Raw genomic sequence first — 18600 nt, 5'->3', positions numbered from 1 at the left:
ACAATTTTTTTTTTTTTTTTGAAAAAAAGGTAATCATGGTTAAAGAACTAAAACTATGTAGAATTCATCATCACAGAAAAAAAAAAATCACCCACACAAACAAAACAACAACAACAAAAAAAAAAATTAGCAAAACACATAAAACAAATTTAAAAAAAAACAAAAAAACACACAATATATTCATAGATTTTAATAATAAAATTTTACCGTACATGATAAACTCGATAGGCACTTACCGTCATCAAATTCTGGATGTATCTGTTCATTGTTCTCCGGTTCCAAACTCAAAAAATAAGTTGTTCTCGCAAAAATCAAAGCATGCTGTTCAGGGTCCAAGTCATCCGAGTACTCCTCACGAAAGTTGGAAACTTCTTCCAGGCATGTGCAGGCCTGTAACATCCTCATTAATTCTACTGTGGTAATCATGGTGAAATCTACAATAGGTTATGGTTGAACAATGTTGTTTTAGCGCTGATGTCTATGATATAAAATGGGGCGAATCCTTCCATGTTTATACTTTACCCCCCCACCCCCCACCCCCTTAGGCTCCGCCCCTCTCAGTCACCCCATCCTTTTTTCCTCATCCAATCACAAGCACGCACAATGGTGACGTCACTCCAACAAGAAGGATACTCGCATTCTCATTGGTCGGAATACGTACCTGCGTACAAGCAACATAACTGGCACAGGCCCATTGTTTTGGTCATTTGGTCATTGCCCGTCCTATCAGTAACACGTCCATCCCCAGACCTCTCCCATGATGATGACTCATGATGTAAACACTTCCTCCAGAGGAAAGACCCTCATAATTCAAGTTTTATGACCCAGATGCCACCCTTTCCATGAAAAAACTACCTGCATTAATTCACACACATCCTGACAGGAAATACCTGCATTAATTAACACACTTCCTGACCGGAAATACCTCGTTAAATTTCATTTCCTCTTCCCTATTGTTTTATGGAAGTCATTAAAAAGGATTAAGTAATTAAAAGGGATTAATACCCCCGGATTAAAAACTCCCTCAAAGGCCCTATACAGCTGCTATCGTAGTTACAGCTGAGTTTGCTTATCATTATCGTGTTCGTGGGGTCGGGAATTAAGCCGTGTCTAATAAGGAATGTCTTCGGTCGTTCGCAACACGACTTGTTTCCTTTATTACTAACTGCGGCATTTATTTCTATAGATGATGTTTTGACTTTGCAACCAAAAAATTCTTTCTGCATTGATCTTCTTTCTGATCACGCCATGGTTAGAAAGACGATATTTCGCTGTCCATACGGTGCCATATCTCTCCGCCATGTGGTTGGAAATTAAGTTTGATTAAATGGACCTTTAGTCCCTGAGGCTAATGTAATTCTTGCATCCATCAATCGGTTTGTTGGTGACCTCTCTAAGAATGATATGACGCTGAGATTGCTCCAGTCTAAAGTCAAAACTCTGCAACAGTTTTGCCAAGATCACCTTTGATTCAATCTGCAAAATTAAAAACAGTTAGTCAAAAATTAAGGGTTTAGAGCAGTAGTAGTAGTAGTAAGAAGTAATAGCAGCAGAAGTAGTAGTAGTAGTAGTAATATAGTAGTTGTAATAGTCAGACTTATAGTAGCAGTAGTAGACTAGTATGAGCAACATCAGCAGAAGTAGTATTAGTAGTATTATAGTGGTAGCAATGGTAAAGTAGTAGAAGTCATAGTAAAAATACATGTAGTAGTAGTAGGACTTATAGTAGCAGTAGTAGACTAGTAGTAGCAACCGCAGCAGCAGTATTATTAGTATTATTATTAATATCATTAGTATTATAATTGTAGTAATAATAATAATCATTATTATTATTATTAGAAGTAGTATAAGTAGTAGTAGTAGTAGAAGTAGTAAAACTACTTAAAAATATCATAGTTATGAAACGAATATTAAACTGTTCATTCATACTAGCGAAAATAAAATTTACATATTTTGCATTAAAAACTTGACGACTTATAGAACAAAAACGACATTAATATTTTCGTTTGTTATGATACTGAAAACGGCTAATGAATGGTGATAATATAGTTTGTGTCTTTTTTGTCTCTCCCATTCTTTGCATGATTCTTGTAGGTGTACAAATTTAGAGTGGGTTTAGTGTATGGTACCTAATATTTTTTCTGTCTCCTGAATCTTCCCTTTGACTAGTATGTAGAAAGAGAGAGAGAGAGAGTAGACTTACCAGAGCTAATTGCTGTCCGATACAATTACGTTGCCCAATGGCAAAGGGATAGTATGCAAAGAAGTGCCTCGGCCTGAAAAGATATTATACAAATAAGATCTTCCACGTATAATATTCTGTCGGATTTGAACGGAATAAATTTGGATAATACTAATGATGATGAAAACGATGATGATAGTAACAATAAAGTCGTTTATTTACAGAGATACAATCAATTTTCCATAAATATGCTGACGTCATAATATGCAAATTCATATTTTGAGTTCCGTTGAAGGCCATTATGATGACGTCAGAATATTTTTAATGGTCAAATGAGACATGAAATCATATCTCCGACTCATACTCTATCAAAATATGAAAAAATGAGGGGGGGGGGGGTCCAGGAGGGTGTTTCACAAAGCCTTTGTTCAATGACAATTGACAAAAATCAGTGACAAATCTGCTGATAACCAATCAGAAACAAGGATTCCAGTAGCTTATGACAAAAACTGTTATCTATCACTGATGACAAGTTTTGTAAAACGCCCCCCCCCCCCGGGTGCATCCCAAACAGCTTTACTTTTGTATAAGCATGTTTTTGCCCATATATGCTATTACATGAACTCGCGCGCACGAACATTATTATCTTGACGGACGCTGATTCCGTTATTAATAGTCTTACAGAAATAAACAGGGTATCAAAATGTTCGGGAAAAAATGGGAAATATCTTGAAAGAAAAAAATGGCGATTCTATGTTGTGTAATGGCGTTACGCGTGACAACGCCCGAGCGCAATTTTTATTTATGCTTTAATGGCCTTAAATATACTCTCATTTGATTACAAATTTTGACGCGCGCATACGTGCGCGTCGTGGTGCGTGCGCAGATTTTGATGACATTTTATGGTGAACCTTAACCTGAAGTTTATGTGTTTCAAACATGGTTCAGTTTTGATGACACGTTATGAAGATATGATCTTGATTTTCAGAAAATTTCACAAAATGGCGCCTAGATGACGTCACCAGTCATGGTCATGGTCATGGTCAATGCTTCAACAAACTTCGAATTAACATTAGTGTACTCAGTAGCATTTTTTTTTTGCATTAAATGAAGCCCATATATGCACACGTTTTATCAGACTAGGGCCGTACTTACAGAGAATTCTGAATATTCGTGTGAGCTTATAAGGGCATGATAGTCAATATACTCACGTTTCATCAGTTGGAATAAATCGATCAGGATTGAATAGAAGAGGATCATCGAAAAACTCTTCCAATCGTGACGTCACGTATGTCATGAACTGCATCGATAAAGTCGTGTCATAAGAATGTTAACAAAATAGAATTTCCGAGGTCATCATATACAATTAATATTACATTCTAGTAATCCTGGAATGGCATTTTCAAAGAATCAAGTGAAACTTATACTAATGTTCAGAAATAGAAATAGTCGCTGATCTAACAAAATGTTCTTCGGAAGGAATTCGTGGCAACTGACTAGTGAGGAATCAAATAAGAAAATTAAAAAAATTCTTCACATTTCATCCCAGCTCATCTGTTGAAACCATACACGAACCGGTGCCCCACAAACTTCGAAGAATCAGAGGGTATAACTAATGAAACCTGATAAAAAAACAATACTCAGTAACGCTATATAACATCTGTAATGCATTATATATTCAAGTATTGATATTTCAAAATGTATTAAGGGGGGATTTTTTAGACTACGCCACTGACGAGCATACGCCAGCCTTTGTCTCGTTTGGATGAAACAGTAATGCTGGACGGGTAGGGTATCTCGACAGATAAGTATGCCATGCAATATTTCAGAAGCCATTGTAAATATGTTGGACAATATCATCAATGAAATATTCATAGTATACATTTTTTACCAAAATTATTTGGCAAATGACATTTATTTGTAGTCTTGAACATTCAGTGAAAGTTTCGTTTGATTCTGTTAGAATTAAAAAAAAAAAAACCAGAACTCAAGTTTATCTTTAATATCTGGGTGGAGAGACGAAGCCGAAATAAAATGATTTGTGACTATACCCACCATTATAGTTGTCCCCTTTGGAATGACGTAACCACACGATTGAACATCAGAAGCAAGGACACGGCTTAAACCACTTACAGGTGGGTTAAGGCGCATTGTTTCTTTAAATACCTACGGATAAGAATGAAATGTTAAAGTGTGCATATTTTTTTTCTTCTTCACCTGGTCCAATGTATTTGAATAAAATATAAGCAGGCTACCAGGAGCCCTGTGTGATATAAACAAGTAAATGACCATATATAATACATGATATACAATAGATGCGATGATACATACTGTGGAAAACAAGTCAACGCTACTGTACGCAATGCCTACGCAATAGTACGCTACCCTACGCAACTCCGATAAAGCAGTAAAAGCGTATAAAGGCGTCCTAAATCCTACCTGCGCGCAGCCTATGCACATTGACTGCTTGCACGTACGGCACTTGCGCCCACAATAAGCAAGCGTACGCAACCGTAAGCAAACTACGCCAGGCATACGTAAATATACTCAAAACTACGCCGGTTATATGAAATCGTACGCGTAAATACGCCAATTGCATACGCCGTAGGTACGCGGTGCCTATTTACATGATACATAACCATACGCCATCGTATGCCAGCCTACGCATAACCTACGCAGGGACTACGCCGAAGCGACATTTATTTCATGAATACGCAACTTAATTTCGGTGTAATCGGTACGCCACACTACGCAACCCTACGCAGATCCGATGTGAAAGGGACTTAATTTATATGACAATGGGGTGATCAAACATATTTTAGCTCACTTAAAATCAAACCTGCATGAAAATAACATGCATTTCCTTTTGATATCCACCTTATCAAAATAATGTAGAAAACGTAAAACGGGTAGAAAAATGGCGTCCAGTTTGTGGATGTTTAGTTATTAAACATTAATTCATATTTTACTTAAGAGCATTATAATAAATTTCATAATCATATCATATCAATGTTGCAGCGTACAAATATTTTGAGATTATCTTGGAACACTGAGTTGTAATTATTCAATGAAATACTTTATTAATTTATTTATTAGTGTGTTTAGGAATGAATTTATGAATAAAAATTGTGTTCATTCTTTTATCCATTCATCTATTCACACTCTCTTCAGCCAACGGTTGTTCTCTGGCATGCCCTATGCACTACCTACCCTAGACATGTATTCCAATTTCGAGAGATCCGAGTACTCAATAATCGATTTACTTCCGAGGACTTCGTCTACTTCATCTTTTAGTCTAGTAAAAAAAAAAAGGAATATAATATAACAGGAAACGATTATTTATGGTTAGCAATCCCACACAAGTTATACAAAAACAGTTGGATTTGACTTGTATATTACATTCTATTTTGCTTCTTTCCAGGTATCCATTGCGCTCCTGTTTGCCATCGATATTATTTCCCTCCTTAATATTTTATTTTCACTGTGATTTAAATACAAATAGTATGATTAAAGTCTCCAAATTCTGATCTACCTTAAATGAGCCAACAATATTGTTATAACACGACCCGTGCGATTTGTTAAAGATTATTTGTTTTCCTGCCTATTCCAGTCATGTTTGGTAATAATTGGTAAATTGATATTTATCGATGCTTAAATCATGATCGAAAAGATTTTCGAGATATAAACTTAAGAGCAGTTTTAATACGACGTTAGCCATGTTCAGAGGGGTCTTCTAAGTCGACGTAAGATAATCCCTGCAGCATTAAATATCTCATGTATTTTTCACTTACAAGTTACGTCATTAGTTGGCCACACCCTCTTACTCGGACCAACTTGCCACGATTAAGTTAACACAACCTTCCATCGACCCAGTCTGACTCAGCGTAACTTCCAGTAGTCAGGGGCGGATCCAAGATTTTACAAGGGGGGAGGGGCGTGAAATGTACGAAATTGATAGTGCAAAGCCTTCACGGTGTGGGGTAGGGCCCGCTTAAAGGGCCCCGGAAAATATTGAACCTTAAGATGCTCTATCATGGTACAATCTGTCGCATTTCTGAATGAGTAAACTGAACATAATTTATGTGATTTTTTTTAAAGGTAAAAAAGGGGAAGTGCGCCCCCTGGAACCGCCCTTGGAAGTGGTGGCACCCGCATCCAGTCGACCTCAACACACCTTCCTCATCTAAACCGTGCAAAATCTAATTTTCATTTTCGATAAGGTCACAGATACTCCGAGTGCCAAGTGAGAGCACCCACACGGTCAACTTACGCTACCCTCTAGTCGTGTTAGCGCGTTACTCCTGGATAAATCCAGGAGTAAGTCGGTCGGGGTAAAGGTAGGTGTAGCTAACAGGACCATCGTTCAGACGGTCACTACTTCGACCTTTACACCGACCTCACCATATCTACCCCGACTAGCTCTTAACACGACCTTTACCCCGACCGAAATTGCCATCGTCTGAACAAGACTATTGTATTGCCGAAAAATGTTCGTATCACGAAATATTTTATTGTCATGTTCGCGCCTTCCAGTAGGTAACACACAATGCCATTGAATATGCCTCAATTTGATTTAATGAGACTCTTATCGTGTTTTTTACTATGCAGATTATAAAAGTACAATGTTAGGTTGTTTTTTTACCTCTTAGCCACGTCTTTGTGTCTTCCAATCTCGAGTAAGGTAAATGCGAGGAGATTACTCGTTGTTTCGTGACCTTCGTATTGAACCACAATAAAGTTCAAGGTTATAAGCATATTACGTATCAAAATATTATGACATGGGTGATGTATAATAGCCTTATCAGAAGTATCGACCCCCATAAGTGTAGCCGTTCAGCATCATGCTATTGGACCTTTGGAGAGGAGAAACGGTTATCACTAGTGTCATGAGGAGGCAATGCCCTCTTCCCCGAAATGATATTGGCAAGTTTGTGATTCAAACCTTCTGTCGGAAAAATGAAATAAGAACAGTGGAACCTCGACAGAAAGAACACTGTTTAAACTCTCGTTAGACGGAGCAACGGAATTATGTCGATCCCACTGTTTGTGAGTGTTCATATTGCTATTTTTAGCCCTCATACAATGAAGTAATTTGCTTTGCCCAAATAAATTAGCAATATAACGAGATTTGACTGTAAACTGGTAAATTCGTTTAGCTTATGAAATGGTATAACAATTTTGAACAATTTATTGGTGAATTTTCTTAGTGGGCTGTCCATTCCTTCCCAAGCTGAAAAACTATGCCTAGCCAACGTTCATTGATGTGCCTCGTACATTAAACAAAAGGAAAAAAATGGATTGAAATTTTACGTTTACGTGCTATATAAGATGAAGAAAGCTATCATTGTGGTATTATTGACCCCATTTGTGTTTGATAACCCTTTATTACTTCGGCCGGTTTCATCTTGATTATAATCATCAAAAACTAATCCTTGAAAGAATCTTTACACTACTAAGAGACGAAGTATAACTAACTAACCAGCTAAGAAAAATGTCACGAACTCGTCGAGCAATTCTGCCATCTCAATCTTCTGGCCAACATCGTCCTCGGCTTGCAAAATACATGTCAGTATGTCCTTCGGCAACTCCTCGCCTTTCTTCTTTGCCTCTCTTCTCTTTTCGATGCAATCCTGGCCAATGTTTCGTACCAGTTTGACGGCGTCGCGCACTGATCGGCGATATTGGCGTGCTTTGCTGCGAGGATCAACCTGTAATTTGTAAAAATATTGATGATAATGTGATGTGATACGACTGTGAAGGCGTGTGCAATAACTTTGTTTGCAATTTATTACGTGGCTTAGCGAAATATAGTGTTACGAAAAGACTCGTCCAGAACTAAAATGCATAATTGTTGAAAAATCATATTTTTATGCCATTACAGTAAAACCATGCAAGTAGGACATAGACCAAGTAATCATCTCTTCAGCCTTGATTAGATTTAATAATACTAAAAAACATATTGAGACATGTCAAATCACAGGTTTTTATATAATGCCATTAAGAATCGTGCCCATTATGGATACGCCATTATTTGCCGCACTATCTCGCCAAGCTACTATTTAAAAATTATATATTTCACATATCAAAAAATAATGGCCCGTTTAATAAAAAAATGTACATTTCAAACGTATATTTACATGTGTTCATTTAAAAAAAAAAAATCAATCAAAAACAGTTACAGATATACAACGATTTCTTTCAAACGTCCACCGGCCTGCTACCCTGATTTTCTGCTTTCTTTTAGTCCGGATTTTCCGAGAAAAGAATGCTGAAAAAGCATACCAAAGTAAGGGGGTTCTGAAATGCAACGTTTATGCCTTGAAGTGCTAGCGCCACCGCTGACGGAAAGGGACAGTCGGAATTTTCGACGGCGTTAATATCCATGTCAAAGCCGACCTTTAGCAAAGAGAATGAATATGAGAAAATGGGAACAGGATCATTAACGTTATGTGTATTATCAATGAACACAAAACAAGAAATATGAACTCATATGCACAACGAATTCGTCGTATTATTCAGTTATATGAATGAAGGATAGCCTTTTTTCAATGATCATGCAGAGAGACAATGAAAGGAGAGAAGGAGTGGGGTGAGAGGTGGGGGGGGGGGGCGAGAAGAGAGAGTGAGAGTGGTTAATGAATAGGAGGAGGGGGAAATTAATAGCGGTTAGTGTTACCTTTCCAATGACATCCAGAGCGACATTATTGAAATGCTCCAACATTCTAACAAGCGTTTTGTCGTCGGCTAAGGGGATGAGATGATCTCGAAGACGGGTCGCACTCTCGTCGAAAAGGTCCATCATTTGCTTTAGATACCTGATAGGAATATATTTCGAAGCGTTCATTAACTGTTCTGTTTGCACTTCTGTTTTTCTTCTTCCTTCTGCTTTGCCATCATCATCAATCATTATCACTATCATCATCGTCACTATATCATCATCAACAGTAGCAGCACTCTCACCATCCTCTTCTTTTTTTCTTCTTTTTTTTTTTTTTTTCTTCTTCTTCTTCTTCTTCTTCTTCTTCTTCTTCTTCTTCTTCTACATCTTTTCCTTCTACTACTACAACTACTACCACTAGGCTACTACTTCTTCTACTACTACTACCACTACTACTTACATTACTACTACTGCTACTTACATTACTATACTACTGCTACTTCTACTAATACTACTACATGTACGTCTACTAGTAGTCTACTATTCCCATTACTACGGCGACTATGCGTTAGAGTACTACTACTACTACCACTACTACTACTACTACTACTACTACTACTGCGACTACTGCTACTACGACGACTGCTGCTGCTACTACTCCTACTACTCCTACTACTCTTACTGCTGTTATTATTTGTATTACCATCACTATAACTACAACTATGACTTCTACTACTACTACTGCTGCTTCTACGACTACGTTTACGACTGTTTCTACTACCGCTACTACTACTACTACTACTACTACTACTTCTACTCGACTACTATTTATATTTGTATTCATCGTCTTCTTTTCCTCTCTCTTTTTGTTTCTTGATTTTTGTTTCTCTCGCTTTTTCCTTCTTGATTTTCTTCTTTTCCATTCTCTCTGCATCGTTTAATTTTACTTCCTTTAATTTCCATTTTCTCAACCCTCTTTAACTTGTTGCTGCCTAATTATATGACACACACACATGAATGAATGTAAAATGCCACTATTTGTTAAAAATGTTAGCAAATGTTAGTAAAACATCGAACACCTTTTTAATACACAAAACACAAACAACTTCGGTCAACACTTCGGTTTAATGAACTTCTGGACCCTGTTTCATAAAACTTCTTATAAGCACAAAATGCTTAAATTCAATGACAAATTTGCTCTTAGCCAATCAAATGCAATGATTTCAGTAGCTTTTAACAGTGATTGAAACTTGCTATTGATAGCCAATTTTGTTAAACAGGGCCCTGATCTATGAACTTGGGAATACTCACTTGCGGTTGAAGGCAGGGTTTAGCAATGCTCGACGAGTATGCCACTTCTCGTGGTTAACTTCTGAGAGGAGCCCATATCCCATAAATCTCTCACCAAACACAGAGTGGAACCGATCATACAGAGAATGAGGCTTGAGATGGCGGCTGTCCAGGCTAACTTCCTGATGTTTAAAGAAATTATTAATAACAATAAGAAATATTATTTACTTTTATATTCTATTTATTCAGTTTTACTTTTACCGGGGTGGCTTCACTAGTGCTTTTGACGCTGCCTGAAAAGAAGGCCATCTAAATGAACAAAATCCATATAGACAGTGCAGAATACAGTAAAGAATTACAACAACAAAACGAACATAATAAAACAATTAACATACAAGTCAAAAGTTATCAAAAGTTATCATGAGAAAAATAACAAACTGTGACTATAGTGAGTATATTATCAAGAGTAAGTACTGAGAAGTAAAGTTAACGAAATGTGAAACTAGATGCAGTCTGCAAACATAATTGTGCGGGCTACAGCTGCCGGGTAGAACATCGAACAAAATGATGCATTTCATGGCTTTAAGAATCGGTGGGTTTGGAGTGGGTTCGGAGTCGGTGTGGCGTCGCTTTAGGATTCGGTGTGGTGTCGGTTTGGATTCGGCGTGGCATCGGTTTAGGATTCGGTGTGGCGTCGGTTTGGGGTCGATGCGGCGTCGGCTAGGAGTCGGTGCTGCATCGGTTTGGAGTCGGTGTGGCATCGGTTTGGGGTCGATTCGGCGTCGGGTAGGAGTCGGTGTGGCATCGGTTTGGGGTCGGTGTGGCGTCTGTATGGCGATGTGACTGAGGTATTATCTCACACCGATGAGACCGATAACACACCAAGAATCGGTCAGTCTGGAGATTGTTGTTAGACTCGTTATAGTATAAGGTTTCGTATAATCATTTCACATTTAATTTTCATTTCACTATTTAAAAAAAACATTTAAAATTCAAACTATATAAATTCCACCGAATTACAGTATATATCCTAAGACTATGATAAGATTGCAATGTAAGCAAAAGAGTTACAAAAAAGAGGGCTGTATTTGGTTTATTACCTTGACTGTTGGGGGGTTAGAGCAAAAAACCATTGGCTGTATAATGAATCGTACCCAGAAGACTGGTCCAAGATCTCTCGTCCTTTCAAATAAATATCAAATAATTCATAATAATTATTAGTTTATGCTGTCACAAATGCAAAAAAGGTCTTGTTCAGATATGACGTTAAGTGAAATAAGTGTCAAATTTCTGAGGCTCTAAGTTGCCATTCATTTACACGTATAAAGCTGCGTCCTTCTTTCCTTTTTGCGACGGTTAACCGCATCACATCTGAACGAGTCTGTAATCATTACAAAATCAAAGCAAAAGAAAAATATGCACTGCTCAGAATCTAAATGCGAAAGTGTATATTTTGCTGAAAACAATGTGAACTCAACAAGAACAAGAACTCAACTATCCCTTTAACCTTACCATCTGAGGCTTGTTAAGCTTACCATCTTTCACTATCTTTAACCTTACCGTCTTTACAATTACAATTTTTAAACTTGTATCAGGACAATCACCCCATGGACAATAACCCACATAAAAATTATCCTCCGGAAAACTACCCTCTAGGAAAATACCCAACGTGGATAATTACCCCCCGAGGAGTACTACCCCCAGAAATAATCCCCTACGACAATTATCCCCTCCCCCCCCCCCCCCCTAGGACACTTACCTCATTTAAGGGAAAGTACACCCCGGTAATAAGTTGGTTTTAATAAAAGCAGTTTTTCGGGGGTAATTATCCTCAGGGGGGGGGGGTTAGGGGGTGATTTCTAAGGTGGGTAATTATCCGGGAGGGTATTTTTCCGGAGGTTAATTGTCCTGGGGGAGGTTGACCATGGGGATAACATTTACATTCCGGGGTAATTGTCCTCGGGGGTAATTGTCCCGCTGGTAATTGACCGGGGTGATTGTTCAGGGGATAATTGTCCTAGGACCCTTCAAACTTAATCTTTAACCCTACCATCTTCGAATTACACTCTTTAAACTTACTATCCCAAACTTACTATCCTTAAAACTACCATTTATATACTTACTTTAAACTCACTATCTTATAAATTGCAATCTTTAACCCGTTGACAACTGAATTTTCTCATTCCCATATAGTTAACACAGGGACCACCCGGTTCTCGTAGCCAAAGTCATCTTTAAACTTATCATCTTTAAACTTGCTATCTTTAAATTTTCCATTTTTGAATTTACCATCTGTAAACTTACCACTGATGCAAAAGAGTCAGCACTGGAAATTCCATTTTCTTTGCAACAGCATTAATGGGAGACAAGTGACCAGTGAAGAAACTAAATTAACAAATGATAAAAACAGGATTAAAAGCATTGTATATTTCTTCCAACATCATATAAATTTTAACAAGTTTTAGTTTGATAGCGTAGTACTTCAGTTACTGTTTTATATAGAGCTGTACATAAGAACGTAAAAAACTAACATCGATGTTGTTTTATTATCTCCAAAATGCTTTCTCAATTTGAAATAAGAAAGTGGCTAGTAAAGAATAAAGTGACATTGAATTAAAATGATTAATAATAAATCATTCACTTATAGAGATAATTTGCCAAGGAATTTTTGGTACCCTCTCTTCAAATTGTTTTTAATCACTCATGCGTGAAAAATGCATCATATGAGTTGCATCAAATGTATCATTTATCAATTATAATTGTGATTGGATTATGATAAAGCAACGATAATTCTCGGTTTCGATTTTTAATGGGACGCTGCACTTTAAAGTATGTTTAGTGTGATATTTTGATAGTTTACGCATTACTCACAATTTCGGTATGCGCATTTCCATTTCATTAAAAGTATAACTTCATTTAGTTTATTTTAACTGTTTTACTCTGTATGAATGACATTCAATATGGCACTATGAACTGTAATGTTACATACACAGTAATTATACTTCCTTCTACATTTCCTTCTCTATGTGTTTGGCAAAATTTTCCCCATAATTCACCTGTTCCTGCTTTTTCTTTAGTTTGTTCCTTGACATTATATTTTGATTGATTGATTGATTGATACATAAAATCAACTTAAATATGTGGAACAAAGTAATAACATTTAAATGTAAATAGTTGTAAAATGAAATAGGGTGTATCAGTAAAAGCCTATGTGGCTTGACAAGTTGATACACCCATTACAAAGAGTGAACAAAATTATATATATAAATTTCAGGTTGCTGACGGTTACATACTAAATTACATTTAAAGGTAAAGACCAGTATTGGAAATGCCCAAATTTCAAAAAATGAAATGGAAGCTCTAATTACCATTCATGTGAAAGAATATTGTTTGACTAATACATGATGATACAAATTTTGCCGGGAAACCGCCTACTAATTGATATATTTGTTAAATTAGTTTATCTATTGGTGTGTGAGAGATAAACGCACGTGTCATGCACGTGTGTTTAATCCCATATACATCTTTCTGTGTACAGTGCTTGTAACTTTACGAAGACTGGGCCAAATTTCTTATCATTTTGATGATTCCAGAACCTTGCAGTACACACCAACACTTATATGCTAGAAGATCAAACTTTTCTGATCGATTCCACCACGTTTCTTTCACAATGCAATCGCATGACCATAACTGGTCTTTATTTTAACTTAAACTTACTGGGACAGTAAATAACGCTTGCAGGCGCGTACGTAGGGGGGGGGGGGTTGGGGTTAACCCACCCCCTTAACAAAACTTTTATGTGTGTATTATGTGTGTATTTTTGAGTAAACCTCCTCCCCCCTTTGTGGATTTAAAAAAAAAAAAAAAAAAAAAATTATGCCAATGGCTGAACTAAAAAAAACTGACCTTACCCCCCTACGGAGTAAAATGTCAATTTTTCAAATTTAGAGACCCCCCCCCCCCCGAAAAAAATAAAAAATAAAAGTGTCCCCCCCCCCCACCCCCAGATTGCATTTCCATATTGAGTATTCCGTATCAAAGGGGATAATGTATCTATCTATCTTTCTTTCTCTCTCTCTCTCTCTCTCTCTGTCTCTTTCACGCGTACTATTTGGCACCCCGGAGAGGGGGGGGGGGGGGGGGGGGGAGGGGGAGGTGAGATTATATAAATCGAACAAAGAAGAAAGTTATGAAATTTGAAACTCGAAATTGATAACTTTCTCTTTGTCAAGTTGGACATGATGTGTAATGCGTAGGCCAGGAGTTCTTACACTTTTTCTTTGACGGTCCAGAAGTGATTTCTATAAAAGCTATAAGGTCCGAAATGGCATTTGTATATACTGAAGACAAGGAGGCTTGTTTTGGGTCTACATCTGATCCGAGGAGAATTGTTACACTTTAAAAACACAGAGCCGACAGTGAAAAAGAAATTTTCTTAAAATGTTCAAAATGCCTCATACGTGGATTTTTTATTTTGTTTAATCGCTATGACGTTTGGATATATATATATATATATTAATTATTGAGTGGGCTTATTTTGCTTTCGAATGGATCCATACAACATGGCAGAGCTTGAAGGGCCAGTCAGATCCACTGTCGGATGTTCCGGGGCGGAGCACTGTCTTGGATGCTTTCAAGTTTATTTGACTTTTAAGAGAGAAATTGTCTTCAGAGAAAAAGAGATTATTTCTAAATTGAAATGAAATGGCTATTTGACTTTCAAGAGAGAAAATTGTCTTAAAGAGAGAGAGAGAGTTTATTTCTAAATTGAAATGAAAGGGCCCTTGAATGTCAAATAGCCCTTTTATTTCATTTGTGTGTGTGTAATTTGGTTTTTACAGACGTGTATCAATCAGATATGATTATTTACGTCTGGGGATCGACTTTTAACGTCACAATTCGAGAGACGTGACTCAGTTTGGAACCTGCGTCCTCGGCTGAATCAGTTTGTAACTTCCATTGTTAGCTGGATTACGGACGCACGCCACAGCACCTAGTACTAACCTCTAGCTCTTACAGACTCTTTTGAGATGGAATGTTCAATCTGAGGGCCTTTGTGCTTTTTGAGAAGAGCACACACTGGCAGTGCAATTTAAATTTCAAGTGATAGATTTATCGCTCTTTTAAAGTCATAAAACCCTTTCATTTCTTGTTATAAATAAACTCTAATCCACCCCCTGATATTTAAATTGCACTGCCCCTGTTATGTGCTCTTTTTAAAGAGCACAAAAAAGCCCTCGAATTAAACAGCAGAACACGCCCTTAGTACTGGACACAACATTCAATGGGATAGAGTTTAAAACGTACTTCTGGTCAAGAATGGTAGAATATGGTATAATACTAATAGGCATTCTTGCTATACATGTTACTCTCCTTCGCTCCAGTGATTTCGACAGCTTGAAATTGTGTAAATAATACAAGGTCCAAGGGAGTGGTTGTTACGATTTAACGACACTAGACTGACCCCGTGTCCACACACAAAAATTCCTCGTATAGCTATCCCGAAGCAGGATAGCCAAAGAGATACCAGCATTTCTTTGGGATAGCTATACCAAAGAGATACCAGCTGGTATCTCTTTGGCAATACGATGAAATTATGTGTGTGTACGCTTACTAACGATACGTCGTATCAAAGAGATACCAGCTGGTATCTCTTTGGTCGTATAAAGAAAACATCGTATAACCATGGAGATATGATTACATATCTCCATGGTATAACGAAACGCGGGTCTGGGCATCGTTTTGAACTAAAACTCGATAATTAAAGAGTCACGGGGTGTTTTGTTCATTCATTCATGTTTATTCGTCGTAACTGTCACAGCCATTTCCTTCTTTTTTCTCTCTCTCTCTCTCTCTCTCTTTCGTATCTCTTCTGTTTTCTTTTCTTTTCTCTTCTCCTTTCTTTTCTCTTCTCCTTTCTTTTCTCTTCTCCTTTCTTTTTTTCTCTTCTTTTCTTCCTCTTTTTGCTCTTCTTTTTTGTTTTTGCGCCGCCAATAAAAGGGAGGAACCGCGGGCCGTTTCGCCCCCCCCCCCTGGATCCGCCGCTTCTCCCTGGCATTTATACATCACACTTGCACTAAACAAAACGGCAAACAGCCGTTTCATCAACAAACATTTAATGTACGTATTTTTATCACTTTATAACTACAAGCCTACCTTCTAGGTCGTGGGCTAGGCAAATGTCCATATTTCCTGTTAACTCGGTACAGCAGCCACGAAAACACCATAAACGCAATACCAACGGAAGAGGAAATGACCAAGAGTGCATAGACTAATATTCTAAACCCGTCATTCAGCTCCATTTTAGATTTTCTTTCCAGCAGTGTAGAGAATATTCACTCGGTATATCTTGTGAATGTGATTTCATGCCAGCATATGTGGGGTGCATGTATGCATGCAACCCGTGACTTGCCTTTTGGCTTTTGTTCAAGAACAATAATAATAGCACAATGCGATCATCGGTCTAGTGGATTCTGTTATCTTAAAGGAAAGGAATTTAGGGGAATCAGTGGGGGGGGGGGGGGGGGGGGAGGGTTGACCAAATGCTACATTTTGAGTTTAAAGTGCGGGTTCATAGAAAATCACACATATGGCAAATATCGTATTACTAGAAACTGGTAAGCTAACAGATGGTCATCATGCAAGTTTCATGTCAACTACATATCGGGTGATTTATAAAAATACAAATAAAACAACCTCCATAGCATCCGGGATATACGAGAGATTCGCCGGAAAAATAACGATGTTTTAATGCCGTCACAATGGCGTCTTTTTTGTTTACAAGCGACGGATTCCCTTTTTTTGTTATCCTTGCATTTTTCATCAAAATAATACCATGCACGGGGTTTAGAGTGAGGCAATAGATTAAACATTTCGCCTGAGGGTATTGAAGTAAGAGAAATAACTGAAGAAAAGATGATAAAAACAGGCACTGAAATTGTGTGAGATGTCATGGGACATGGTCTGCTTGTGTAAATCATGTTCAACATGTGACGTCATATCTCAGCAGCGACCGGAGAACTTTTCAGGTGCTATATGTCAGGGCTGTATCTAAGCGTTTTGTAATTGTTAATAATCATTACTTCGAATGTTTCCAAGCATTGGCTTTTGATAACCTTGGCCAATCAAAGTGTCACCTTTGCAATAATGACATTAAAGTTAGTTTTTTTAAATCAATGAACCTTCTCTTTAAGATATGACTTCATATGCGCTTCGAAGACTAAAAAATAGTTGGAACTGCATTGTATTCATAATTTGATTGTCTGACTGTCTCCAGACGTCTTCAGATTGTTAATAGGGACTTTTAGATTTACACGACGAGAACGATGACCGCCACGTGTGACATCCTTTTAAGGTAATGTGACGTCCTTTTAAGGCACTGCCCAATGCCTTAACACAATAGGGACTTTTAGATTGAGTGGACGAGAACACGACGAACGCCGACTGATCATGCGTGTCAACGTACTCAACTGCCCATGTTGACTACAATTAGAAATCTTTTAGATTGCACTCGGCGATATACATGCATGCAGGAAGTAACATAATGAATATTATGGACAAAGAAAGAGGACAAAATATACAGTTCCTCATTCTACCCTCAACAATTGCTGTGGTAGAATATCCCTTCACTGCTCTTTTGTAAAAATGTGTAGAACAGGTGAATATGCATGTGACACCTGTTCTACACATTTTTACAATAGCAGGGAAGGGATGTTCCTTTGTCTACCTGAGGAACTTCATATTTTATGCGCACGCGGCATATACTATTACTCGATCGCCGACTGAGACGACGTGACGCATGCGCATGCAGTGCCTCAAAATGACGTCACACGTTGAAGTCAAAGCTGTCGACGTGAAAATCTAAAAGTCCCTAATATCACACGCGGCAGTCCACGCTCTCGTCGTGTAAATCTAAAAGTCCCTGTTTATTTAAACTTTAGAACCAAACTCTCGAATAAAAAATAAATAAAAAAATGAGGCGGACCAACAGAAGGAAGGAGGAGGGACGAGAAATTAGACATTAAATCTATTTGATGATGAAGTGACATTTCTAGCATAATAGTCTGGCAGCCAAGTCCAGATTATAGGACTAACCTTATTTTAGGGTACTCTATAGTGTTTTTTCTTCAATGGATTATGATTGCCTAAACCTTCTATTTAAAGAATTCGATTGCTGACACTGTGCCAGCCTTAAGCAATTTAAGATATATGACGTCATACAAAGTGACCGCCGAAGTACATGATTTTTCTCTAAAAATGTATAATAATTATATAATAAGGATTTTTCTACAATTTTGGGCAGCCAAATGTCTGTATATCTCTATGACCACCACTACAAAAATGTTTCGTGATGTTGCATTGCCATAGATGACAGGTTAATTTGCATATTATGAAACAGCGCCCTCTATAAACATTGATTTTGCATAAAATATGTGTGCCAGCCTCATGCCAATTTCGTAGATGTACGTCA

At 37.6% G+C, this 18600-nt stretch overlaps 1 protein-coding gene across 1 annotated transcript; it reads right to left on the bottom strand.

The window, feature by feature from the left end:
* Window positions 1-1053: 1053 nt before the first annotated feature.
* LOC100891437 (cholesterol 24-hydroxylase) lies at window positions 1054-16562 on the bottom strand. The gene is made up of 13 exons (XM_030973921.1): window positions 16287-16562; window positions 12435-12515; window positions 11231-11312; window positions 10152-10312; window positions 8859-8997; window positions 8465-8578; window positions 7662-7890; window positions 6825-6897; window positions 5393-5477; window positions 4238-4348; window positions 3394-3482; window positions 2204-2276; window positions 1054-1476 (listed from the first exon to the last, which is right to left on the bottom strand). The coding sequence occupies exons 1-13, from the start codon at window positions 16430-16432 to the stop codon at window positions 1336-1338; spliced, it is 1524 nt and encodes a 507-aa protein (XP_030829781.1). The 5' UTR covers window positions 16433-16562; the 3' UTR covers window positions 1054-1335.
* Between the last annotated feature and the right edge of the window lie 2038 nt (window positions 16563-18600).

Source organism: Strongylocentrotus purpuratus, unplaced genomic scaffold (genome assembly GCF_000002235.5).
Source record: "Strongylocentrotus purpuratus isolate Spur 01 unplaced genomic scaffold, Spur_5.0 spur5_scaffold_7, whole genome shotgun sequence".
Taxonomy (NCBI): Eukaryota; Metazoa; Echinodermata; class Echinoidea; order Camarodonta; family Strongylocentrotidae; genus Strongylocentrotus; species Strongylocentrotus purpuratus.
Note: the sequence above shows the minus strand (reverse complement) of the source record. Positions and strands in the feature narration are given on the sequence as shown.